The sequence below is a fragment of the Scyliorhinus torazame genome, chromosome 2, assembly GCF_047496885.1.
Source record: "Scyliorhinus torazame isolate Kashiwa2021f chromosome 2, sScyTor2.1, whole genome shotgun sequence".
Taxonomy (NCBI): Eukaryota; Metazoa; Chordata; class Chondrichthyes; order Carcharhiniformes; family Scyliorhinidae; genus Scyliorhinus; species Scyliorhinus torazame.
This window is the reverse complement of record NC_092708.1, coordinates 70,149,506-70,175,763: the sequence shown is the minus strand read 5'-3', so window position 1 is coordinate 70,175,763 and position 26,258 is coordinate 70,149,506. Positions and strand designations below refer to the sequence as shown.

Below are 26,258 nucleotides of genomic sequence, written 5' to 3'. Positions count from 1 at the left end.
TTCTGTTCAGTACCTTTAACATCAGACTTCTTGCAAACTACTCTTCATTTCTCCAGTTTTGTTAACTAACAGCTCTTCAGATCTCTGTACTTGTTTTCTTAGCCATTACTCCATGATAAGGCTTTGCTTCCAGCAAAGCTGAGAGAAATGTTCACTCCCTAGCCTTTTAAACCAACTGCTTCTAGCAGAGCTGTGAGAGCTGCCTTCTCTCTCCAACTACCTTTCTCCAACTGCAATAAAACTAGCTGAACTAAAACGTGAACAGCTTCTCTACCTTACAAGACTCCAGTTGCTTGGCATATAGCTTTGCTGGCCTTTTATTCTTCACTTCGTAGCTCCCTCTAAGCACAACAAAAACAGTTGAAAATTAACCAACTCCCACACATACAAACACCTTTGACCAGCATGAATCGAACAACTGGCTTTGCCCTTCTAGCACAGGAACATTAAATAAATCACAGGTAAAACTATACCTTATTTATGATGATTACCATACATATATAAATCACTTAAAACTACCATTGTTTTCCTAACACTAGCTAAATTTGGTGAGGGCAGTGGTGATTAATTTTCTGCAGACCCTTTTCTGGGATGTTCTGCCTCTGTGCTGCAACTTTTGATAATTGAAGTGCTTAGCTAGATGGGAAGGGAGAGCGATGTACTGTTGGAGACGATTTCCAACTCTGTTTGAAGGCATTTTTGGAGGTTTGATCATATGTTCTGAGCACATGGATTTGATCATGTGTCATCATCAGTATCCCCTGCAGGGGAGGAGGGAGTGAACCAATTCCTGGAGAGGCTAGAGTTCCCGATGTTAGATGAGGAGCTGGTGGAAGTCTTGAGGGGCCCAATTGGGCTCGGTGAAGTGATAGACGGATTGGGGGCAATGCAGTCGGTAAGGCGCCGGGACCTGACGGATTCCCAGTGGAATTTTATAAAAAGTTTTCAGGGATAGTGGGACCGCTGTTAAACAAGGCTTTCAATTAATCCAAGGAGTTGGGAATGCTTCCCCAAACACTATCACAGACATCAATCTCTCTCATCCTGAAGCGAGACAAGGACCCGGAGAGCTGTGGATCGTATCATCATCAGTATAAATGTTATTGTATTTACCTTCTAAAGTATGGGTCCCCTTTAGTTGAAAATCTTTATCAGTAGTTTTGCACTGGCAGAGAGGTTCTGAGAACCAGGAGACCATCAACGAACAAGCGATTGGGGGGGGGGGGGGAACAAGCTGCCTCTTCCCGCTCCTCTGACTCCATCTCCCAATTTTTCAGGCCCAACACCTGTAATTCTGCCTCCACCACCCGCAATTACAGCACCTGCACCCACCAGACCTGCCGCTCCTAGCTTTTGTGGAAAGAAGAACTCTTCACCTAGCTTCCAATGCAACAGAGAAGCCACTCCAGCCCTGTGATGGTGTAGTGCAAGCATTCAGTCCCAGAGTTTAGAGCGTTATCTCTGCTGCTAGGCATACTGAGGACAGAAGGGAGTTTTCTTTCATCTGGTGCTGCCTTGCACTGATTCATGTCCAATGTTTACGTCCTAAACAAATAAACATGAAACCATGGACATTCCTATCACAAGGGTCGGTTTGTATCGTTTATAAAGCCGGCTTTTTGGGCCAGTCAACGGGTGTCTGTCATTTTAGGGTGTCCTTTTATACTGATTTCACTGATTATTTTTTTTGTTCCGTTTTCAGGGAAGTAAGAAGAAGGAGATTGCTTGAAAAACGTGGAGAGGACTTCAAGAGGGAGGGAAGGGTTTACAGACTGCGAACAGAAGATGATGCAGATGATGATAACAATACGTGGAATGGAAATTCTACTCAACAAATGTAGCTTATACCTTGTTAAAGTAGAAAAGGTTGTACTTTATTTTGCTCTAAAGTTATACAAGTATACTTCCATTTTAAAAAAAGAGAAACTGGGCAGTGGGTGTGTTTTGTACTGTTAATTTCCTGCTCTGCTGCATGGATTTGTATGACTACTAATTCTGGGGTGGGGAGCAATAATTGCTACAATGTAAATGTGCAGAAAAATAATTTTAGGCAAATTCCAAATTATGTTTTAAAACACCTTTTGCAGTATTTAAAATCCTGTCTTTAGGTTTATCCATTCCCTGCCTGTATGACACGTTAGCTGACAATTCTGGACACCATCCAGCCTCTGGCTCTATTAATTTAAAGCTGATAATAAAATGTTTAAAGTTTTCAAAAAATATGATCTTTGCATCTTTTGTAATTTCCTGATGTGGTTGTAACTTGTCTTCCACAATATGTTCTCATTGGAATATAAATGCATAGTGATATATGTCGGTTGGGGTAATAATAATAATAATCGTTTATTGTCACAAGGTAGGCTTCAATGAAGTTACTGTGAAAGGCCACTAGTTGCCAAATTCCGGCGCCTGTTCGGGGAGGCCAGTACGGGAAATGAACCTGCGCTGCTGGCATTGTTCTGCATTACAAGCCAGCTATTTAGCCCACTGTGCTAAACCAGCCCCTAATATTGTAGCACAGGAACCGATTCGGGCTCTGATTTCGGGTATACCCCAAAGATGCGCTGGGGAATGCCTTTCAAACGCCTAGTTAAGTGTTTGCAAAGCCATTGCCCAGATGTGCTAACGGCCTGTGGCAAAAGGGATGGGTAGGAACAATCTGGAAAATCGTTTTAAATCATTAACCTCAGATTATTCTGACTGGGTTCTGCAAATAGTTATTGAAAAAGTTAAAATCTCTTCTAACTTCTATTAAAGACTCGGATCAATCCCCATACAGGACACCCCAGAGAAAGTTACGGCCCATTATAAACCATGGGAACAAGAAGTGGTTTATATGAATCCAATGATGTGTGATGCCTGCAACATACCTGGACTGATGGTGCATTTATAATTTGTGAAATTAATGGATTTATTCAATTTTTGCTTAAATCTTTTGTGGTAAACCTCCAAATTTGAATTGCAGAGCTTGAACGAGAGTTCTGTTCGATGTGCTGTAATTTTAAGATAACAAAGAGTGGGAAAAGCAAGAGAGGGATAGAGAGAAAAAAATCTTGGCTCAGAAAATCAAGATGTAGAATCTGTTTGGGTTGAGCTAAGGAGCAGTTCTGTTGGGCAGAGTACAAGTCAGGTAATTAGACGTGCAAATAAAAAGGCATAATATGTAATGTTGGGGGACTTTAATTTTCATACAGATTGATAAATTTTCTTTAATAGTGTGGTGGATGAGTTGTTGGAACATGCGTAAGAGTTTTCTAGTCAGTATGTCAAGAAACCAACCATTGATCAGGCTATTTTGGATTCAGTACTGTGCAATGAAGAACGGGTTAATTAAAAACCTTCTCGTGAAGTGGTCTCTAGGAAAGAGTGATCATACGATGGTAGAATTTTCTATTGAGTGGAGTGTGACTTAGTTAAGTCCAAAAATAGGTCGTAAATCTCAACAAAGCAAACTATGTAGATATGAGAGGCAAATTAACTAAGGTAGATTGGGAAACTGGATTGAAGGATGTGACAGTAGATGAGCAATGACGAGCATTTAAATAATTAATTCATAACTTACACAAAGAATAAAAGCACCATGGGAAATGTGGTCTAGACATATCTATCAAGAGAAGTCAAAGATAGTATTAGTTTGAAGGAAGAGTTAAAATGTTGCCAAAAAGAGTAGTAAACCCAAAGATTGAGGATTTTAGGACTCTGCAAAGGAGGACCAGAAATTGAGAAAAAATAGAGAGCTAATTAGCAAGAGACATGAGCATAAAAATGAATGGAAACAGCTTCTATGGGTATGTAACGGAACAGATAAACAAAAGTAAACGTTGGTCTGTTAGACGTAGAGCCAGGGAAATTATAAGAGGAAGTAAGGAAATGACAAACCTTAAACAAATATCTCGTATCTGCCTTCACGGCAGAAGACACAAAAAACATTCTGAAAATAGTGGCAAATCAAGGGTCTGGTAAAAATGAGGGACTTGGGGATATTACTATCAGTAAAGAAATTGTACTGTAGAAATTAATGGAATTAAAGTCAACCTATCCCCTCAACCGGATGGCCCTGGTCCACAATGTATTAAAAAAAAAAAGGGGCAGCACGGTAGCATTGTGGATAGCACAATTGCTTCACAGCTCCAGGGTCCCAGGTTCGATTCCGGCTTGGGTCACTGTCTGTGCGGAGTCTGCACATCCTCCCCGTGTGTGCGTGGTTTTCCTCCGGGTGCTCCGGTTTCCTCCCAAAGATGTGCAGGTTAGGTGGATTGGCCATAATAAATTGCCCTTAGTGTCCAAAATTGCCCTTGGTGTTAGGTGGGGTTACTGGGTTATGGGGATAGGGTGGAGGTGTTGACCTTGGGTAGGGTGCTCTTTCCAAGAGCCGGTGCAGACTCGATGGGCCGAATGGCCTCCTTCTGCACTGTAAGTTCTATGAAAAGAGATGGTGAATGCATTAATTTTGAACTTCCAAGATTCCCTGGATTCTAGAAAAGATCCCATGGATGGGAAGCAAATGGATCCCTACTATTCAAGAAAGGAGGGGTAGAGAAAACAGGGAACCATATGTTGTTGGCCTGATATCAGTCTTAAGTGCAACATGCTTGAAATTTATTAGGAATGTGTTAACCGTACACTTGGAAAATCATATTGACATGGATATATGAAAGGGAATTGTTTTTAATTTGGCATAGAATTGAGAGTTACTGGTAAGTCCAGGACTTATTGCCAATTGTGCTTTAGAAGATGTTGGGGAACGCACCTTGAACAGTTAGAGTTTGTGTAGTGCATAGCAGTCTTTCTGCTATTAGGTAGTGCGTACCAGCAGATTGACACAGCAACAATGAAGGAATGGTGATATTTCCAAGTCAGGATGGTGTGTAACTTGTTATGGGGGGATTTGGGGGAAGACGGGTAGTACTTGCAGCTTGTGTAGTGGTGTTCCTATTATCTACTTTGTTCTTCTAGATAGTAGAGGTTTCAGGCATGGATGATGGTGTCAAAGACCTCTTTGCAAGTTGCTGCAATGCATCATGGAGATGATAGATATTACAGCCACTGCTGGCTGTCGGTGGAGGGAGTGAATGTTGAAGGCGGATAAGATGCCAAACAAGTGGGCTGTTTTGCAGTGTGTCATGGGTCTGCACAGCGACAGGTAGAAATCTGTCCAGTAACAGCAGTAATCTGAATGTAACAAGGCACAATGGGATGTGATCAGCCCAGCAACAGGTGTCATGCATCTGCCTAGTGACAGCACTGCCAGCATTCAAAAAACATAATGAGATGAGATTTCAAAATTAACGAGATACAGGTGTCTAGACAGATGATATATAGTTGCCAGCACCCTCAGAAGCAGATAAACAGTTTACACCTAACAGCGAGAGAGGTATGTTTGAAATCTTAACAGCCAGGAGCTGGATTTGACTTAAAGATTTATTTAAATTTGGATGTTTGGGAAAAGGAAAGTCTTAAGGAGTTCAGGGATTGTGGGTATAGTTTGGTACAAGGGGCACGCTCTACATAAACTGTGTGTGTGTTAAGTGATTCATATACTTTATTGTTCCAGAGTGTGTTAGTCCTGTTTGTATATTTGTCTTTAATTTAATAAATAGTCATTAATAATTGTTACACGATGACTGGGCTGGTTATTCTCACTGGGGCCTCACTTGACTCCTCACACCATTACAAAAAGAACTAAACTATATCCCCATGAACCGGTGTTGCAGGTACCATCAGTGTGGTTAGTGACAGGACAAATTGGGGGTTTGAGTCTGGGGTCTTAAAAAGCATAATTCCCTGGGTGTAGACGATTTTAACTTTCTAAACATAACGAGAGTGAGGAACAAATGGAGCCAAGTGAGAACATTTTATTTAAAGTAAGAAGGCTTCAACTAGCTGAGGCTTTTTCTTCAGCCTTCTTGCTTGTTAATTCCATCTATTTCCAGCCTTGGCAAAGGTTATGGCTGGTTTGAGGTGACATTTAATGCTCCAGAAGCTTTCTAAATTGTTCTTCTCTTTAGTTTAGTTGTCACCATCACTTTCATTTGACTTGCACAAAATTTTCATCTCAGAACAATGGTGTCATCCCTAGAATCAGAAGAGTTTGTACCTCAAATTGTGCATGAAATGAAAAATGAAATGAAAATCACTTATTGTCACAAGTAGGCTTCAATTAAGTTACTCTGAAAAGCCCCTAGTCGCCACATTCCGGCGCCTGTTTGGGGAAGCTGGTACAGGAATTGAACCGTGCTGCTGGCCTGCTTGGTCTGCTTTAAAAGCCAGCGATTTAGCCCAGTGTGCTAAACCAGCACCGTTCCAGCATCGTTCTCCTAATAAGGTCAGCCAAGGAAATTACATGCCTAGAGCTTTTGCGTTCTGGCAGGTCTTCCAAGCAATGCAAACTAGAACAGAAACATTTTACTCTAAGATGAAAATGAAATTTGAAGTAAAATCAGTGTTACAAATTGTTTATTAAAACAGATCATATTTCATGGACTAAATTTTCTGAGGGTTGCCAACCCTGGATATGCTCCTGGAGGGGTCATCACATGACTCCCCCTGCCTCTCACCACCTTGTCCCACAATCATGGCATTGGTCACCCTACACATCCATACATGGAATCAGATAGAACCATAGACAACCATTCGGTCCATTATGCCTGTGCTGGTTCATTGAAAGAGAGTTGTGCTTAGTCTCGGATCCCTAGCGTTTGTAACCCTGAATGTTTCTCGCTTGAGTAAATTCCAAGTTATTTTCTAAAATTATTTATGGAATCATCTTCCACCATCACCTCAGTGTTCCAGATCCTGACAACGGAGTAAAATATTCTCAAATCCTTCCTATATCTTTTTGCCAATGATTCTGAATTTAACAACCTCTGGTAATGGACCAATTTTCCAGAGGGAATCATTTTTCTCCAGCAAAACCTCTCATCATCTTGAAACCTTCTATTAAATTGTCACTTTCTCTGTTCCAAGGGAAACAGTTCTAACTTTTCCAATCTATCCTCAGAACGGAATACCTTCATCCCTGATAACTTTCTGTTGAACATTCTCTGTGTCCTTTCTAAGGTCTTCACATCTTTTCCTGAAGTGCATTGTCCTGAATTGTATTGCCCTGAATTGTCCACAAAACTGAGGCCGAAAAAGATTGATGATGTTTCAGGTTTCAACATTTTAATTTTCTATTCTATGTCTTTATTTATAAAACCAAGTAACATTTATTCCTTTTTTTTCAAATCAATCAAATTTAACCATTTAGATACATGGACACCAAGGTGTCTCTGGTCAGTTGTGGCAGATTACTTTCTCAAGCCAACTGGAAATCTAATAGACTCTTCTTTATTTGATTGGATGCTTCTTGGCTGTCAAGTCAAAGTTTTTTTTTAAACCCATGTCCCATATATTTATAACCAATAAATGAAAGTGTTCAAAGAAATATAAACAAAACAATTTTTAATGGCCTATGATTTTTCTCCTGGGTTTCTCATCAGTAGCCTGGAGACTCCAATTCTGAAAGGTTGGCAACCCTAAATTATCTGCAGTGTTTATTACATTTTTTAAAAAATCAATTGAAGGTTATTGAAAATTCAGACAACACAAAATTCATTTGCCTGGAATTTCTGCAAGATCCTTCCAGTCTCTGAACATATTTCAGCGGAGGTTCTAGAGAAGCAGCATAAACAACTTTCTTTTGGGTTTTTGCAGATGCTATGCAGGAAATATGCTGAGAGATATGGAATCTCTTCCCCTCATTCTCTTCCATCTGCAGAAATTCTAACTTTAAAAGTTAGTGTTTGGATTTATCGATAATTCAGTTGTTTGTGGAGTTGATTTACGTTTGTTCACTTTTCTCATTTTCCAAGTTCTAAACGAAACGATAGCCAACATAATAAGAGCAATTATTAAAATAAAAAACAAAGTATACAAAGCACTTGTGGCATTCACATTAGACATTTCAAATCCCAGAAAATGAACCTTTCCAGCGTTAGTTGTCGTTGTGACTGTTGTTTTGATAGTAGCGATGGGTCTCACTGTTGTGGGTTCTATGGTGGTAGCTAGAAAATGAAGCAACTTGTAAATATTTAGTGAAACACTGCCTCATATACTGTCACATTTTCATTAATACCAAAAAAAGAATTGTTGCAATTCCCCAATTAAAATTATGAAAATTAAAAAGAGAAAAACATAATCTATCTAATAGTTTTAATTACCAGCACCTGAAATTTCCATAGTGGGAGGGATGGATTAATTTCCTCAATCTGCTGCTTTATCGCTCGTGGAAAGTCCAGACAGACCGCCTAAGCAATTGTTTATGTAGTTCCTCTGTGATTTTTACTGATCTTCCATTATGTTGGATGACTGGGAGAGCCCTGGTGGAAATCCCACAGTTTCAGAACTTCAGCATTTAATGGGTAGCACGGTAGCATAGTGGTTAGCACTATGGCATAGCACAAGGGTCCCAGATTCCATTCCTGACTTAGGTCACTATGCGGAGTCTGCACGTTCTCCCCGTGTCTGCGTGGGTTTCTTCCGGGTGCTCCGGTTTCCTCCCACAAGTCCCGAAAGACATGCTATTAGATAATTTGGACATTCTGAATCCTCCTTCTGTACCCGAACAGGTGCCGGAATGTGCTGACTAGGGTATTTTCACGAACTTCATTGCAGTGTTAATGTAAGCCTACTTGTGACAAAGATTATTATTATTATTAGTTCAGCAAATGCTCTCATCTGTACTCCGAGAACCTTTAAGAAGTCTGTCAGTATGCCAAATGTAAATGTCTGAGATGAAGGTAAAAGTTATCCCTTGAAAGTGGTGGATCCTTTGAAGTAGTTTTCACAGTTGTCACGGGAGTGTCCCTTTAAGAAAGGTCTTATCACATGGCTTCAGTGATATCATTGTGTGCGTGGAGCTGGTCTGTGGCTCTGTGAGCTGCTTTTACTTTCGCTTTCAGATTTGACTGCTGTGGACTCAGACAGGAGAAATAAGTGTTTTGGCCTCGATTTTCATTTTAAATATCTGTTCCAGTAAAAATCACCTTGGTGGTGGCTTTAGATATAGTTTGCTTTCCGGAAAGGTTTAAACCTGTTGGTGAGACGGGGTCAGAATTTCAGGAAAAGCCAGTCTTATTCAAGTGAGAATGCAGAGTCCCGCCCTTGAAAATGTTTTTTTGGACTTCCGGTGGCGGCCATGGAGAGGTTGCATATTTGGCAGCTCCCGCTCATGATGGTCCCTTTTGTGGCCTTCACGCCGGTTTGTCGCAGGAATTTTGTAAGAAAAAGATGGAGAAGTGAGAGCAGAAGAGAGTGACCTCTAGTTTTGGAGCTGAAGTCCAGAAGTGCCCGGAAAAAAGTGAACCAGTTGGTTGAGGCGAGCGAGAAACAGACAGCGCATGCGGAAATGCAGGGTCTGGTCCTGCCGGTACAATGGCTGATTCCAGTTGGTGAGCTTCCTGAATGAGACGTTCATCCAATAGCAGAATGAAAGTTCGAAGGACCTGGCCCGGGTGGTGGACTCTATCAAGGCGGTGGTTGACCGCGTGGAGACGAGACTGGCAGCCTAGGGTCAGGTGATCCAGAGGTTGGAGCAACTGGCGGGAGAGCATGAGGAGCAGTCCACCTCAATGGCAGCAGTGATTGGGCTGATGGAGAAAGTGGAGGAACAGGGATTTGTGGATTGGGTCCGGTTGCTATATCAGGTACCGGTGGCGAATGAAAGGACAAACCGGGTTCGATCGGAATATTTTAGTGTGTGTCGAGGGATGAGATGGGTGTCCACTCTCCCCACTACTGTTTGCCCTGGCCATAGAGCCTTTGGCAATGGCACTGAGAGCATCGAAGGTTTGGCGGGAGATAGTGAGAGGGGGGGGGGGGGGGGTGGTAGAACATAGGGCATCGCTCTATGTGGACGATTTGCTCCTTTATATAACACCTGTTGGGGGGAATTGCAGGAATTATGGGGATATTGGAAGCATTTGGTCGGTTCTCAGGTTACAAACTGAATATGGGCAAGAGTGAGGTCTTTTCAATCCAGGCAAGGGGGCAGGAGAGGAGACTGAGGGAGATGCTGTTCAAAGTGGTGGGAGGGAGTTTTAGGTACCTGGAAATTCAAGTGGCAAGGGACTGGGAGCAGCTCCATAAATTAAATTTGGGCAGGATGATTGAGCAAAATGAAAGGGGACTTCCGTAGGTGGGGCGTGCTCATACGGACTGTGAAAATGACGGTCCTCCCGAGATTGTGTTCGTGTTTCAGTGTCTTCCAATCTTCATCCTTGCGGCATTTTTTAGGAGGATGAATGCGGCGATCTTGGGTTTTATATGGGCCGGGAAAACCCCGATGGTGAAGAAGGTCCTTCTTGAGCAGGGGCGCGGGGAGGGCGGTTTGTCCATTTCGTACTTTATTAATTACTACTGGGCAGCTAATATATCGATGGTTAGGAAATGGGTAGTGGCTTCCGGTTGCGTTTATGCCTAGGTAGGTTCGGCAGCTCCTGCCGGGAACGGACCTTTAGGCTCTTCAGAGGGGCCCCAACGGCAATTGTTCGACGGCTTCCAGTGTGGGAAGGTGACAGCAAGGTTCCCCCGACACTATATGGATTGGACCAGGAGTGGAGCGGTTAAAAAAGTGATCCTGGTGCAGCGGAAAGTGCAAGGGAGGAAAAGCAAGATGGCAGGGGGTGGGGACCAAGCAGCGTGGCGCGCGCAGTGGTCGCAGGAGCAGCAGGAGTTTCTTAAACGCCGCTTTGCGGAGCTGAGGACAGAAATGCTGGCGCCAATGAAGGCGGCGATTGAGAAACTTGTGGAGACCCAGAAGGCCCAAGGGGCGGCGATCCGGGAGGTGCGGCAAAAAGCCTCGGTGAACGAGGACGAGATCTGGGGCCTGGCGGTGATGGTGGAGGCGCACGAGGCGCTGCACAAGAGGTGAGCGGAAAAATTTGAGGACCTGGAGAATAGGTCGAGGAGGAAGAATCTTCGGATTCTGGGTCTCCTCTGAAGGAGTGGAGGGGCCCGATGCCGGTGCATATATGAGCACGATGCTCAATTCGCTGATGGGCACGGGAGCTTTCCCGAGGACCCTGGGGCTGGATGGGGCTCATCGGATCCTGGCAAGGAGACTCAAAGCCAATGAGCCGCCATGGGCTGTAGTGGTGAGGTTCCATCGCTTTATGGACAGAGAGTGTGTCCTGCGATGGGCCAAAAAAAAGTGGAGCAGCAGGTAGGAGAACACGGAGATCCAAATGTACCAGGACTGGAGTGCGGCGGTGGCTAAGAAGAGGGCTGGTTTTAACCAGGCTAAGGCGGTGCTCCATCGGAAGGGGGTGAGGTTCGGGATGCTGCAGCCAGCACGATTGTGGGTCACGTTCAAAGATCGGAACCACTATTTTGAAACGTCTGATGAGGCATGGAACTTTATCCAGACTGAAAAGTTGGACTCAAACTGAGGGTTTGTCGTGGGGGGATGTTTACTGTGTTTATTGCGTTTGGGGAATGTTCTTTTTGTTTTGGGGATGGGTGAATGGATTTGATGTGGGGGCTGTGGGAGAGTGTGGGCATCTGTGTTGGAGGGGCAGGGCCCCGCGGAGGAAGAGGGGGGTGGAGGCTCGGGGATGGGGAGTTGGGGTAATGCCGCAAAAAGGAGCTGCGCCAGAGGGGGCGGGGCCGGCTCAGGAAAGCACGGGCTTTTTCCCGTGTTAGGAAAGGATGGGGCGGGGCCAGGGGGAAGGGCAGTGCTGGACAGGAGCGCACACTGACTGCAAAGGGGTGGGGGGATTCTCACACTGGGCGGGTCGATGGAATGGCAGGAGAGGCCGGGCAGGAGTCAGCTGACTTAGGGGAGTGTCATTGGGGGAGCAAAATGGCTAGATGAGGATCTAGCGGGGGGGGGGGGGGGAACTGGGTTGCTGCTGCATTGGCCAAAGGGGAGCTGGAAGTAGGAGTGGTAGTCGGGGCGGGAGTCCGCCGCCTGGGGGACTGGAGGCACGGGCACATGGCTGGCCTAGAAAAGGAGATTGCTAGTCGGCAGGGGGCGGGGGTCGAGTAGCCCCCCGATCCGGCTGATAACTTGGAATGTGAGGGGCCTGAACGGGCCGGTCAAGAGGGCCCGGGTGTTCGCGCACTTAAAGGGACTGAAGGCAGACGTGGTTATGCTCCAGGAGACACATCTGAAGGTGGCAGATCAGGTTAGGCTGAGAAAGGGATGGGTAGAGCAGGTCTTTCATTCAGGGCTGGATGCGAAGAACAGAGGGGTTGCAATACTGGTGGGGAAGCGGGTGTCGTTCGAGGCACTTGAATATTGTAGCGGGTATTGGTGAGTGGTAGGTTGCAGGGGGTGCGGGTGGTACTGCTGAACGTATATGCCCCGAATTGGGTTGACGCCGGATTTATGAAACGCATGCTGGGTCGGATTCCGGATCTGGAGGTAGGAAGCTTGATAATGGGGGGGGGGGGCTTCTACACGGTGCTGGACCCAGCACTGGACCGTTCTAGGTCCAGGACGGGTAAGAAGCCGGCTGTGGCCAAGGTGCTCAGGGGGTTTATGGACCAGATGGGGGGAGTGGATCCATGGAGGTTTGCCAGGCCGCTGGCCAAGGAATTTTCCTTCTTTTCCCATGTCCATAGAGCCTACTCCCGGATAGATTTTTTCATTTTGAGTAGGGCGCTAATCCCGAAAGTGGAGGGAGCGGAATATTCGGCCATAGCCATCTCGGACCACGCCCCGCATTGGGTGGAGCTGGAGTTGGGGAAGGAGAGGGACCAGCGCCCGCTGTGGCGCCTTGATGTGGGACTGTTGGCAGATGAGGGGGTGGGTGCGGGGGTGTATTGAAAGATACTTGGAGGCCAACGACAATGGGGAGGTGCAGGTGGGGGTAGTCTGGGAAGCGTTGAAGGCGGTGGTCAGGGGAGAGCTAATCTCCATTACGGCCCACAGGGAGAAGAGGGAGAGGTTGGTGGGGAGATTTTAAGGGTGGACAGGAGTTATGCAGAGGCCCCCGAGGAGGAGCTACTTAGGGAGCGACGGAACCTACAGAGGGAATTCGACCTGATGACCACGGGGAAAGCAGAGGCACAGTGGAGGAAAGCGCAGGGGGGGGCGGTGTATGAGTATGGGGAGAAGGCGAGTCGGATGCTGGCACATCAGCTTCGTATGAGGGAGGCAGCGAGGGAGATTGGTGGAGTTAAGGACAGAGGGGGGAATATGGTGGGGGAGTGTGGTGAGAATAAACGAGGTATTTAGGGACTTCTATGGGGATCTGTACAGGTCTGAGCCCCCAGCGGGGGAGGAGGGGATACGACGATTCCTAGATCAGCTGAGGTTCCCGAGGGTGGAGGAGGAGGAGGTGGCTGGTTTGGGGGCGCCAATTGGGCTGGAGGAGCTGGTTAACGAATTGGGGAGCATGCAGGCGGGGAAGGCCCTGGGGCCAGATGGATTCCCGGTTGAATGTTACAGGAAATACGTGAACATGCTGGGCACGTTGCTAATGAGGACTTTTAATAAGGGGAGGGAGGGGGGGACCTTGCCCCCAACAATGTCCAGGGCGCTGATTTCTTTGATCTTGAAGCGGGACAAGGATCCATTGCAGTGTGGGTCGTATAGACCGATCTCGCTCCTCAATGTTGACGCTAAGTTGCTGGCGAAGGTGCTGGCTACGAGAATTGAGGACTGTGTCCCGGGGGTGATTCATGAGGACCAGACGGGATTTGTGAAGGGTCAGCAGCTAAATACAAATGTGCGGAGGCTCCTCAATGTGATTATGATGCCCTCGGTGGAGGGGGAAGCGGAGGTAGTGGCAGCTATGGACGCGGAGAAGGCCTTTGATCGGGTGGAGTGGGAGTATCTTTGGGAAGTGTTGCAGAGGTTTGGGTTCGGGGAGGGGTTCATCAGTTGGGTCAGGCTGCTATATAGAGCCCCGGTGGCGAGTGTGGCTACGAACCGGTGGAGGTCGGAGTACTTTCGGCTGTACCGGGGGACGAGCCAGGGGTGCCCCTTATCCCCCTTGTTGTTTGCACTGGCAATTGAGCCGCTGGCCATGGCACTGAGGGAGTCCAGGAAATGGAGGGGATTGGTCCGGGGGGGGGGGGGAGAGGAACACCGGGTGTCGTTGTATGCCGATGACCAGTTGTTGTATGTTGCGGATGCAGTGGAGGGGATGGTGGAGGTCATGCGGTCCTTAGGGAGCTTGGGGACATTTCGGGGTATAAACTCAACGTAGGGAAGAGTGAGCTCTTTGTGGTGCATTCAGGGGACCAGGGAAGGGGGATCGATAGAATCATAGAATCATAGAATTTACAGTGCAGAAGGAGGCCATTCGGCCCATCGAGTCTGCACCGGCTCTTGGAAAGAGCACCCTACCCAAGGTCCACACCTCCACCCTATCCCCATAACCCAGTAACCCCACCTTACACTAAGGGCAATTTTGGACACTATGGGCAATTTAGCATGGCCAATCCACCTAACCCGCACATCTTTGGACTGTGGGAGGAAACCGGAGCACCCGGAGGAAACCCACGCACACACGGGGAGGATGTGCAGACTCCGCACAGACAGTGACCCAAGCCGGAATCGAACCTGGGACCCTGGAGCTGTGAAGCATTTGTGCTATCCACAAGGCTACCGTGCTGCCCAAGATGAGCTACCGCTGAAGAGGGCAGAAAGGAGCTTTTGGTACCTAGGGATCCAAGTTGCTAGGAGTTGGGGGGGCCCTGCACAAGCTCAATTTGACGCGGTTGGTGGAGCAGATGGAGGAGGATTTTAAAAGATGGGATATGCTGCAACTCTCACTAGTGGATAGGGTGCAGTCGGTCAAAATGACGGTCCTCCCGAGGTTTCTCTTTGTGTTCCAGTGCCTTCCCATTTTGATCCCCAAGGCCTTTTTCAAATGGGTAAGCAAGATCATCATTGGATTTGTGTGGGCGAATAAGACCCCGAGGGTGAAGAGTGTGTTTCTGGAGCGTAGCAAGGACAGGGGGGGGCTGGCGCTGGCGCTGCCGAATTTGTGTGGCTATTATTGGGCAGCCAATGTGGCGATGATCCGTAAGTGGGTAATGGAGGGAGAGGAGGTGGCGTGGAAGAGGCTAGAGATGGCGTCCTGTGTGGGCACGAGCCTGAGGACGCTAATGACGGCAACGCTGCTGCTCTCACCGGCAAAGTACACGAGTCCGGTGGTGGCGGCGTCGCTGAAGATCTGGGGGCAGTGGAGACAACACGGGGGCGAGGTGGAAGCCTCGGTTTGGTTCCCGATTCGGGAGAACCATCGGTTCGTCCCGGGAAGGATGGATGGGGGGTTTCGGAGCTGGCATCGGGCAGGGATTAGAAGAATGGGGGACCTGTTCATCGATGGGACGTTTGCGAGCCGAGCGGCGCTGGAGGAGAAGTTTGGGCTACCCCCGGGAAACGCTTTCAGGTACATGCAAGTGAGGGCGTTTGTGAGGCAGCAGGTGAGGGAATTCCCGCTGCTTCCGGCACGTGGGATTCAGGACAGGATGATTTTGGGTGTATGGGTTGGAGAAGGCAAGGTTTTGGTGATTTACCAGGAGCTGAAGGAAGAGGAGGAGGTCTCGGTGGAGGAGTTAAAGGGCAAGTGGGAGGAGGAGTTGCGGGAGGAGATAGATGAGGGTCTGTGGGCTGATGCCCTGAGTAGGGTTAATTCTTCTCTTGCGCCAGGCTCAGCCTAATACAGTTCAAGGTTACTCACAGAGCGCATATGACAGGGGCGAGGTTGAGTAGGTTCTTTGGGGTGGAGGACAGGTGTGGGAGGTGCTCGGTGAGCCCGGCAAATCGCGTCCATATGTTATGGTCGTGCCCGGCGCTAGATGGGTTTTGGAGGGGTTTTGCGAGGACTATGTCCAAGGTGGTGAACACCCGGGTCAAGCTGAGCTGGGGATTAGCATTATTTGGGGTATCGGGAGTGCAGGAGGCGAAAGATATTCTGGCCTTTGCGTCCCTGGTAGCCCGGCGGAGGATTTTGCTACTATGGAAAGATACGAAGCCCCCTCGTGTGGAAGCTTGGATCAATGACATGGCAGGGTTCATCAAGCTGGAGAGGATAAAGTTTGCCTTGCGAGGGTCTGTGCATGGGTTCCTCAGGCGATGGCGACTGTTCCTAGACTATCTCGCGGAGCGTTAGGAGGAGGTCAGCAGCAGCTGCAGCCCAAGGGCGGGAGGGAGGGGGGTTCTTTTGGGGTGGCGTTTGGGTGAAGGTGGGGCTTTTTCCCTATTTGTGTTTTTAAATGTTATATGGGGAAAATCCAATGTATAATTTCTGCTTGTGTTTTTGTTTCTTCTTTTGGGGGGGGGGGGGTTTATTGAAAATTAGTTGAAAAATTTGAATAAATATATGTATCTTTTAAAAGGTAGTGGGGGAGGGGTCGGTGTGGGAGCGAGTGGAGGCGGCATCGTGCAAGGGCACAAGTCTGAAGGCTTTGTTAACGGCACCTCTGCCGTTCTCGCCGGCTCGGTACTCCGTAAGTCCAGTGGTAGTGGCAGCCCTGACAGTGTGGGGGCAATGGAGGCAGCACATGAGACTGGAGGCGGCGGCGGTGTGGTCACCAATCTGTGATAATCACCGGTTCGCTCCGGGGGGGGGGGGCTGGACGGGGGCTTCAGGACGTGGCAGCGGGCAGCAATTGAGAGATTTGGGGATCTCTTCATTGAGGAGGATTTCCTGAGCCTAGAGGAGCTGGAGGAGGAATGTGAGTTGCCGGTTGGGAACGGGTTCCGGTACCTACAGGTACTGGATTTTGTTCGGAGGCAGGTCCCGAGCATTTCTCGCTTCCCACTGAGGGGACTACAGGACAAGGTGATGTCTAAAGCAGGGATTGGGATGGGGAAGGTCTCGGAAATATAAAAGGAACTGATGGAGTGGGAAGGGATCCCAATTGTGGAGGTGAAGAGGAAGTGGGAGGAAGAGCTGGGAGGAGAGTTGGAAGTCGGGATATGGGGGAAGTCAATGCATCCTCGTTGTGTGCCAGGCTTAGCCTGATCCAGTTCAAGGTGGTCCACAGGACTCATATGACTGTGGCATGGATGAGTAGGTTTTTCGAGGAGATGGAGGACAGGTGTAGGCGGTGAGGGGGAAGTCCTGTGAACTATATACATCTGTTTTGGGTGTGTCCGAGGCTGAGGGGATTTTGGCAGGGAGTTTCAGATGTCATGTGAGAGGTCTTGGAAGGGAGAGTGACTCTGAGTCCAGAGATGGCAATATTTGGAGTGTCGGAAGATCCGGGAGCCCAGGGGGAGAGAGAGGCCGATGTTTTGGCTTTTGCCTCCCTGGTGGCCCGGAGGGGGATTTTGCTGGGCTGGAGGGACTCGGAGCCTCCAAAGTCAGGGGTTTGGGTTAGTGATATGACCGGGTTTCTTAGGCTAGAGAAAATTAAGTTCATCTTGCGAGGTTCATTGCAGAGCTTCGCTCCGAGGTGGCAGCCATTCATCGATTTCTTCAAGTAGAATTGACCGTCAGCAAGGGGGGGGGCGGAGGCATGGAAGTGACGAATAAGGGCAGGGAATCATGTATGGGTAGTTAGGGTTTATGGCTGAGGGGAGTTGGGTGTGTTATTGTGGAGTTGTGTGTGTTGGATCTCTCTGTTTAAATGTTAACATGTTAAAATTATAACTGCCTCAATAAAAGTTTTTTTGGCTTATGGGATTTTGTTTTTGAATTAGAACAGTTAAGGGGGGATTCAATCAGTGTTATACATAGATTACTGTAGCTTTGGGGTGTCCTTCTGTTTGTAATTGATAAAAGTTCTTGCTGTGTGTTTATATAAATGTTAACTAAGTTATTAGAATAAAGTTTATTTTGATTAAAGTGCCTGGGAAGACTGTTGAATCCCACCTGAAGGGTCAGCTCTTGTGCTCACCCCAACCAAATTCAACAAAAAGTTATAGGTCAGGTGAACTCCATAATATACTTTGGACTTTCTAAACCCTGGCCCATAACACAGTCAATTACATTGCCCTTTAAGCGCTCAAGAACAAAGGCATTTTTTTTTTAAACTGCAGTTAGGAAAATACCTACTCCCTTGAGTTAATGGATCCCTGCAGAGCTATGAAAATAAACAATCTGATTTTCCTGTTTGATACTGACTCAATCTGTCCATCAAGAAGCTTTTAGCAGGGCAATGGAGTGTGAAACTGAATGTAAATCCAGTCAAAGCTTTCAACATTCCAGCCATACACACAGACTTCTGTACTTTAAAGGGCAATGTAACTGACTGTGAAAACTACTTCAAAGCTTTTCACCACTTTAAAGGGAAAACCTTTACCTTCATCTCAGACATTTAAATTTGGCATTACGATAGACTTCTTAAAGGGTCTAGGACTACAGATGAGAACACTTTCACTTTATTATGAGAAAACTTTAATTTTTACACACTAACTGTGTTTAATGGGTTTAAGACTGTAGATGGGAAGAGCAGCCAAACAAGCCCTATCCCAGGTAAGACCCCTGACCTGAGCCCCTCCAGCCCAGCACGTTCCCCTGAACTTCATCTTCACTTGCCCTTCGGCACCCTGGTAGCAATTGTTGGTAGGGTACTTATCACCTTGCCACCCCCTCGGACTACAAGGTGCCAGGGCGGCACTGCCAAGGGAAGAGGGTTGAGTGGGGTACTGGGGTGAGGGCTGGGGGGTTGAGGGGGTTACTGAAGAGGAGGAATGGGGAGGGTGAGGGGGGAATTAAGGGGGACTCTGAGGGGTGGGGGGAATGCCGTACCAGCAATCCAGAGCAGAGGGCTGTAGCAGCTATTTGAGACGGGAGTGCCCATTAAAAACGGCTTCCGATCTCAGAGGTGTGGGACCTGTCAGAGGGATTAGCGCCAATGGGAATCATTCTGGTTTTCCCGCTGGCAGGAGCACTTAAACGTGGTTTGGGAGGATCGTGCCCGTGGTATATAATGACAATCATAGATACATAGAAGATAGGAGCAGGAGGAGGCCTTTTGGCCCTTCGAGCCTGCTCTGCCATTCATCACGATCATGGCTGATCAGCCAACTCAATAGCCTAATCCTGCTTTCTCCCCATAGCCTTTGATCCCATTCTCCCCAAGTGCCATATCTAGTCGCCTCTTGAATAGATTCAATGTTTTAGCATCAACTACTTCCTGTGATACTGAATTCCACTGGCTCACCACTCTTTGGGTGAAAAATGTCCCCTTATCTCTGTCAAAAATGGTTTACCCTGAATCCTCAGACTGTGATCCCTGGTTCTGGACACACCCATCATTGGTTGCATCTACCCTGTCTAGTCCTGTTAGAATTTTATAAGTTTCTATGAGATCCCCCCTCATTCTTCTGAACTCCAGTGAGAACAATCCCAACCGAATCAATCTCTCCTCATATGACAGTCCCACCATCACTGGAATCAGTCTGGTAAACCTTCTCTGCACTCTCTCGAGAGCAAGAACATTCTTCCTCAGAGATGGAGACCAATCTGCACACAATACTCCAGGTGTGGCCTCACCAAGGCCCTGAATAATTGCAGCAACACATCCCTGCTTCTATACTCAACCTCTTGCAATGAAGGCCAACATACCATTGGCCTTCTTACCGCCTGTTGCACCTGCATGCTTACCTTCAGCAACTGGTGCACAAGGACACCCAGGTCCTGCTGCACACTCCCCTCTCCCAATTTACAACCATTCAGGTATTAATCTGCCTTCCTGTTTTTGCGTCCAAATTGAATAACCTCACATTTATCCAAATTATACTGCATCTGCCATTGATTTGCCCACTCGCCCAACCTGTCCAGATCATGCTGTACGCATGTACATATGTTCTAGGTGTGTCTGAAGTGGAGGGGATTCTGGCAGGGATTTGCGGATGTTATGTCAGAGGTCCTGGAAGGGAGGATGACTCCGAGTCCAGAATTGGCAATATTTGGGGTATCGGAAGAGCCGGAGCCAAGGGGGGGGAGGGAGGTGATGTTCTGGCCTTCTCCTCCCTGGTGGCCCGGAGACGGATTTTGCTGGGATGGAAAGACTCAGAACCCCCAAAGTCAGGAGCGTGGGTCAGTGACATGGCAGGGTTTCTCTGGCTGGAAAAGATTAAGTTTGCCTTGAGAGGATCAATTCAGGGGTTCGCCCAGAGGTGGCAGCTATTCATCGACTTCTTCAAGGAAAATTGAACGTCAGTAGGAAGGGGGGGGGGGGGAGAACAATGGGAGGCATGGTAGTGTAAGACAAGGACAGAGAATTTAGTCCATGGGTAATCAGTAAATATGGCAGGGGTAGTAGGAGACCTTTTTAGGTTTTTTTGCGTGTGTCGGCCCGCGCGGTTGTTTAAGGAATGTTAAAATGTTAAACTGTAAACTGAAAATTACAAATGCTTCAACAAAATATTTCCCTCCCAAAAAAAGATCATCCTGTAGGATCCCTGAATCATCGTCACAGTTCACCCTCCCACCCAACTCGGTATCATCTGCAAACTTTTATATGTTACATTTTGTACCCTCATCCAAACCATTAATATATATTGTGCGTAGCTGGGATCCCAGCACCGATCCCTGTGGTACCCCACTAGTTACTGCCTGCCAATTTGAAAAGGACCCCTTAATCCCTACTCTTTGTTTCCTCTCTGCCAACCAGTTTTCTATCCACCTCAATACATTTCCCCCAATCCCATGCGCTTTAATTTTGCACAATATTTGCACAATCACCACCAGGAATGTAGCGGTACAAGAACAATGCTCACCACCACCATCCTGGGCAATGAGGGGTAAACAAATTTACCCTCACCAGTGTAACCAGCCAAACACAAAAAAAATAGAAAAATATGTATCATTTGTGTTCATTGAAATGAAGAATTACAGTGTTGCAAATAAACTATTTTTCCTCTACCAGCTTAAGTACAACCTAATGCAGTTCACAGTTCCATCGTACAACTTTTTCTGAAATTATAACTCAATTCTAACTTTAGAAGAACATACTTTACATTGATCAGAAGTAAAATGTTTCAGTTGGTGTAATAAATATTTGCTGAAATAATCTTGAGAAAAATGTCTCACTGATGACAAAAATTATAACAGCAGAATTAGGAAATGTATTTTGTCAAAGCAACAGATTAAACAAAGTGCTCATCAAATATTAACATATATATTTAAATGTATTTACTTACTTTCCAATTGGAGACACTCATGCGGTCCTAAAGCTGGATCCGGGAAGCCGTTACAGCGTATAATTGTGGAATAATATTTACTTGAAGCTTTCGGAATGCGAGGTAAAGAAGGGTCGGAATAATTTATGTAAAATAAACCAAATCTGTCGGCATATCCTACAGCCCATTCAAAGTTGTCCATCAGCGACCATGCTGTGTAGCCACGGATGTCAATTCCATCAAGTTTAATGGCTGTATATACATGCAAAAAAGAAAATAGTTCACCCGAGTTTCATCACAATATAAGAATTGCTTATCAAATTATAACCAAGCAGCCCAACAACCAAATCTTTATAGCATTTCTACAGAATCCATAAAATCCCTACAGGAAGCTGTTCAGCCCATTGAGTCAGCACAGACCCTCCAAAAGAGCACTCTACCTAGGCCCACTCCCCTGCCCCATCCCTGTAACCCTGCACGTTGATCACGGTCAATCCACCTAACTTGCAGAACTTTGGACATTAATGGGCAATTTAGCATGACCCATCCACATCTTTGGACTGTGGAAGGAAACAGGAGGAAATCCATGCAGACCTGGGGAGAATGTGGAATCAAACCTGGGTCCCTGGTACTGTGAGGCAGCAGTGGTAATCAATGTGCCTTCCTTACAATTCTTAATGGGAGAGACATTTAATCATCTCAGAGATCCAGATGAGGGTTACCCATGCCTGGTCAAAGAGTGTCGAGAGGTGGGTGTCATGTTAAATTAACTTCTGGTTTATGAAATCAATAATATTGCTTTGTGGAACTGCAAGCTCCATCTGCCATTTTAAATCACAGAAAAGGAGCCCTGCCCAGATTGTATGCCTGGCCCTTTCTCCACTATTTCTACTGAGACTTCTGAATCATCACCTACAAGACCGACCCATCTCTGCATGCCCACCTCATCATTTGAAGTCAACACCACCGGAAAAGTAAACTAAACAACAACAGTTGCCAGCCTACTGACTTCTGTGAAGGAATGCCTTATTGGACATCGATTCAGTACTCTGAAACCCATGAGAAACAATAATTATTTGCCCTGTGGACTTTGCCCTGCTGATTTTTTCTATTCCTCTTTTATTATACGAATGCCCCCCTCCCGCGTTTGTGTGCGCAAATAAACAAACCCTTTCAGTTCATCCTATCTCCTGTGAGGTTATGAATAGAAATTGGGTCACACCAAAACTGAGCAGTTGGTAAATATGCCACCACTTGTAAAGGGAGAAGCAAATGAAAAACACCCTTTCTGTTAATGGATGTGTGGTGAGAAGAGAGATTGTTGCTGTTTAAATTAACCCATCTCCTGTGCATTACAGATCATATACAATTCTACAATATATCTAGCATCTTCTGCAAGGAATCAGTTCTCACAATCCTACTCCAAGTGTGGCCTAACTAAGGTTCTATACAGCTGCAACATGACTTGCCAACTCTTATACTCAATGCCCCGGCCAATGAAGGCAGGCATGCCGTATGCCTTCTTGACTACCTTCTCCACCTGTGTTGCCCCTTTCAGTGACCTGTGGACCTGTACACCTAGATCTCTCGGACTGTCAATACACTTGAGGGTTCTACCATTCACTGTATATTCCCTACCTGCATTAGACCTTCCAAAATGCATTACCTCACATTTGTTTGGATTAAACTCCATCCGCCAGCACTCCGCCCAAGTCTCCAAACGATCTAAATCCTGCTGTATCCTCGGACAGTCCTCATCGCTATCCGCAATTCCACCAACCTTTGTGTTGTCTGCAAACTTACTAATCAGACCAATTACATTTTCCTCCAAATCATTTATATATACTACGAACAGCAAAGGTCCCAGCACTGATCCCTGCGGAACATTACTAGTCACAGCCCTCCGATCAAAAAGCACCCTTCCATTGCTACTCTATGCCTTCTATGAGCTAGCCAGTTCTGTATCCATCTTGCCAGCTCACCCCTGATCCCTTGTGACTTCACCTTTTGTACCAGTCTGCCATGAGGGATCTTGTCAAAGGCCTTACTGAAGTCCATATAGACAACATCCACTGCCCTACCAGCATCAATCATCTTTATGACCTCTTTAAAAAACTCTATCAAGTTAGTGAGACACAACATCCCCTTCACAAAACCATGCTGCCTCTCGCTAATACGTCCATTTGCTTCCAAATGGGAGTAGATCCTGTCTCGAAGAATTCTCTCCAGTAATTTCCCTACCACTGACGTAAGGCTCACCAGCCTGTAGTTCCCTGGATTATCCTTGCTACCCTTCTTAAACAAAGGAACAACATTGGCTATTCTCCAGTCCTCCGGGACATCACCTGAAGACAGTGAGGATCCAAAGATTTCTGTCAAGGCCTCAGCAATTTCCTCTCTAGCCTCCTTCAGTATTCTGGGGTAGATCCCATCAGGCCCTGGGGACTTATCTACCGTAATATTTTTTAAGACGCCCAACACCTCGCCTTTTTGGATCTCAATGTGACCCAGGCTATCTACACACCCTTCTCCAGACTCAACATCCACCAATTTCTTCTCTTTTTAAAAATAAATTTAGAGTACCCAATTCATTTTTTCCAATTAAGGGGCAATTTAGCATGGCCAATCCACCTAGCCTGCACATCTTTGGGTTGTGGGGGCGAAACCCACGCAAACACGAGGAGAATGTGCAAACTCCACACAGACCGTGACCCAGAGCTGGAATTTGAACCTGGGACCTCGGCGCCGTGAGACAACAGGGCTAACCCACTGTGCCACCATGCTGCCCACCAATTTCTTCTCTTTGGTGAATACTTATGCAAAGTATTCATTTAGTACCTCACCCATTTCCTCTGGCTCCTCACATAGATTCCCTTGCCTATCCTTCAGTGGGCCAACCCTTTCCCTGGCTACCCTCTTGCTTTTTATGTACGTGCAAAAAGCCTTGGAATTTTCCTTAACCCTATTTGCCAATGGAGATTAATAAAGGAAAAACGTAAAAATTATGAACTTGTTTAAGAAAGCTAAAATAGCTCAAAAGATTATGATTGAAGGAAATACAAAAAGTACCTAGTTTATTTTTCTGGAAGTCTATTTCAGGAAAACAAGAAACTAATAGGGCCCTTTGGAAGCAAATTGGGATGTTTTTCTGTGCCACTGTTGCAACATAATACAATTAATTGTCATTGATTCATGGGCTGATATGATAACTAATAGCAGGGAAATGGTAGATGCACTTAATGATTTTGGGTCAGTATTTGCAAATAAATCTGAAGACCTTCTTCCCTATACAAGGCTGAAGTGTTTGTTTTGCAGGCAAATGTGCCAAGCAGTTTTCACCCAGCAAGGTTCCACAGACAGCAATGAGATGAATGATCAGATAATCAATTTCTGGCAAGGCCAAAAGACCAGGCAAAATGTTCAAATAGTACCATAAGATATTTCACATCTAGATAAGAGGGTATTTTGGGCCTGGGTTTAACACGGCAGGACTATACTTGCAGGACTGGATAAACATGACAGTTGTACCAAGGCACTGGTGAGAGGCAATTAATAAAAGAAAATGGAAGAATATCTCATCCATAAACCTGTGAACCCAACATCGGTAGTGGGGAAAATAACAGGCAGTATCCAGAAAGAAAGAATTATGAAATCAAGGATAAAGATTGATTAAAAATTAGTCAACAGGTGGTGGTGCATCATTATTTGAAAAAATCTACCAGACCACTTTGAGAATATAAAAACCATGATGAGAACTCAGTAGATTTAATATGCTGATGTCCTGAAATTCTGAGTGTATGTGCCTTGTCGCCCACTCTGGGAAGACACCAGCAGAATTCCCAGGAAATTGGCTGAATGGTTGCTTTTTACTGTTTACGTCCTTTCTCTGAGGTTTCTCCCGCCCAAGCAAGACACTGGGAAAGCCAGTGCAGAACTTCAGGATCTTAAACTTCAGCAAACCAGTTGGCAAAATACCAAAAGAGAACATTACTTTAGAAGACAAAGGTGGGAGGTAAGCTCTGAAGCAGAAACCGATTGACTCAGAATCTGTAAAGAGTCATTAATATGAAAGCAGCATTGATACGTAAAGAGTAGACTAGAGGGGTATCACTGGTCTGATATTCGGACTTTTGTTGGTTTTCTTGTGCATTAATGATTTAGAACATAAGAACATAAGAACTAGGAGCAGGAGTAGGCCATCTGGCCCCTCGAGCCTGCTCCACCATTCAATGAGATCATGGCTGATCTTTTGTGGACTCAGCTCCACTTTCCAGCCCGAACACCGTAACACTTAACCCCTTTATTCTTCAAAAAACTATCTATCTTTATCTTAAAAACATTTAATGAAGGAGCCTCTACTGCTTCACTGGGCAAGGAATCATTTAAATAATAATCCCTTTTGCTGTTATTCCTACCAAAATGGATAACTTCACATTTGTCAACATTGTATTCCATCTGCCAGACCCTAGCCCATTCACTTAGCCTATCCAAATCCCACTGCAGACTTCCAGTATCCTCTACACTTTTTGCTTTACCACTCATCTTAGTGTCGTCTGCAAACTTGGACACATTGCCCTTGGTCCCCAACTCCAAATCATCTATGTAAATTGTGAACAGTTGTGGGCCCAACACTGATCCCTGACACTCGGGAGGCTGACAAGCTGCAGCTACTCCTCCCGGCCCTGGCAGAAACCCCCTGGCCACCGGCACAACTGTCAGCACACTGTGGCGATGTTGGATACTTTCCGTACCCCCTCTCTCTCCCTCAGCAGCCGCCATGCCGGTTTCTTGATTTTTAAAAGCAGAAGTGAACCGCTCCGTCGGGAACTTGGCCCATCAGAGGCGGAGAATCGCGGAGGCCCCGGAGAATACTGAGTCGGGCCCGTTAATGATATGCAAATGGTGTAGGTGCGTTCCAGAATGCATGGCGCTGCTGCCGAGGTGCTGGAGCATTGCGATTTGGCGTCAAATTGGCACCTGTGCGATTTTGCCGTTGGAACAGATTCTCCACCCAATCACCTTTCCCGAATTCGGCGTCGGCTAACAGAGAATCCCGCCTTCAATGATTTGGCCTCAACTACTTCCTATGGTAACGAGTTCTACAGACTGACCACTCTGCGTGAAGAGATTTCTCCTCATCTCTGTCCTAAATGGTCAACATCGTATCCTCAGACTGTTACCC

At 46.4% G+C, this 26,258-nt stretch overlaps 2 protein-coding genes across 4 annotated transcripts in view; one reads left to right on the top strand and one right to left on the bottom strand.

Moving 5' to 3' along the window:
* Positions 1-26,258, top strand: part of ubxn4 (UBX domain protein 4) — a 105,473-nt gene that overhangs the window by 75,766 nt on the left and 3,449 nt on the right. For 2 of the 3 annotated variants that reach the window (XM_072472299.1, XM_072472280.1), the window contains one exon: positions 1,703-2,220. The exons of the other annotated variant lie outside the window; for it this stretch is intronic. In XM_072472299.1, coding sequence (XP_072328400.1) covers positions 1,703-1,841 — 139 coding nt within the window. In that variant the 3' untranslated portion in view covers positions 1,842-2,220. Of the gene's footprint in view, positions 1-1,702; positions 2,221-26,258 lie in introns of those variants that run through there. 3 annotated transcript variants of the gene reach the window in all.
* The window catches only part of LOC140388312 (lactase/phlorizin hydrolase-like), a 134,692-nt gene continuing 114,873 nt past the window's right edge, over positions 6,440-26,258 (bottom strand). Inside the window, 2 exon segments of the mRNA XM_072472268.1 lie at positions 6,440-8,045; positions 21,098-21,328. Of these exon segments, the coding sequence (XP_072328369.1) occupies positions 7,771-8,045; positions 21,098-21,328 (506 nt within the window). The 3' untranslated portion in view covers positions 6,440-7,770.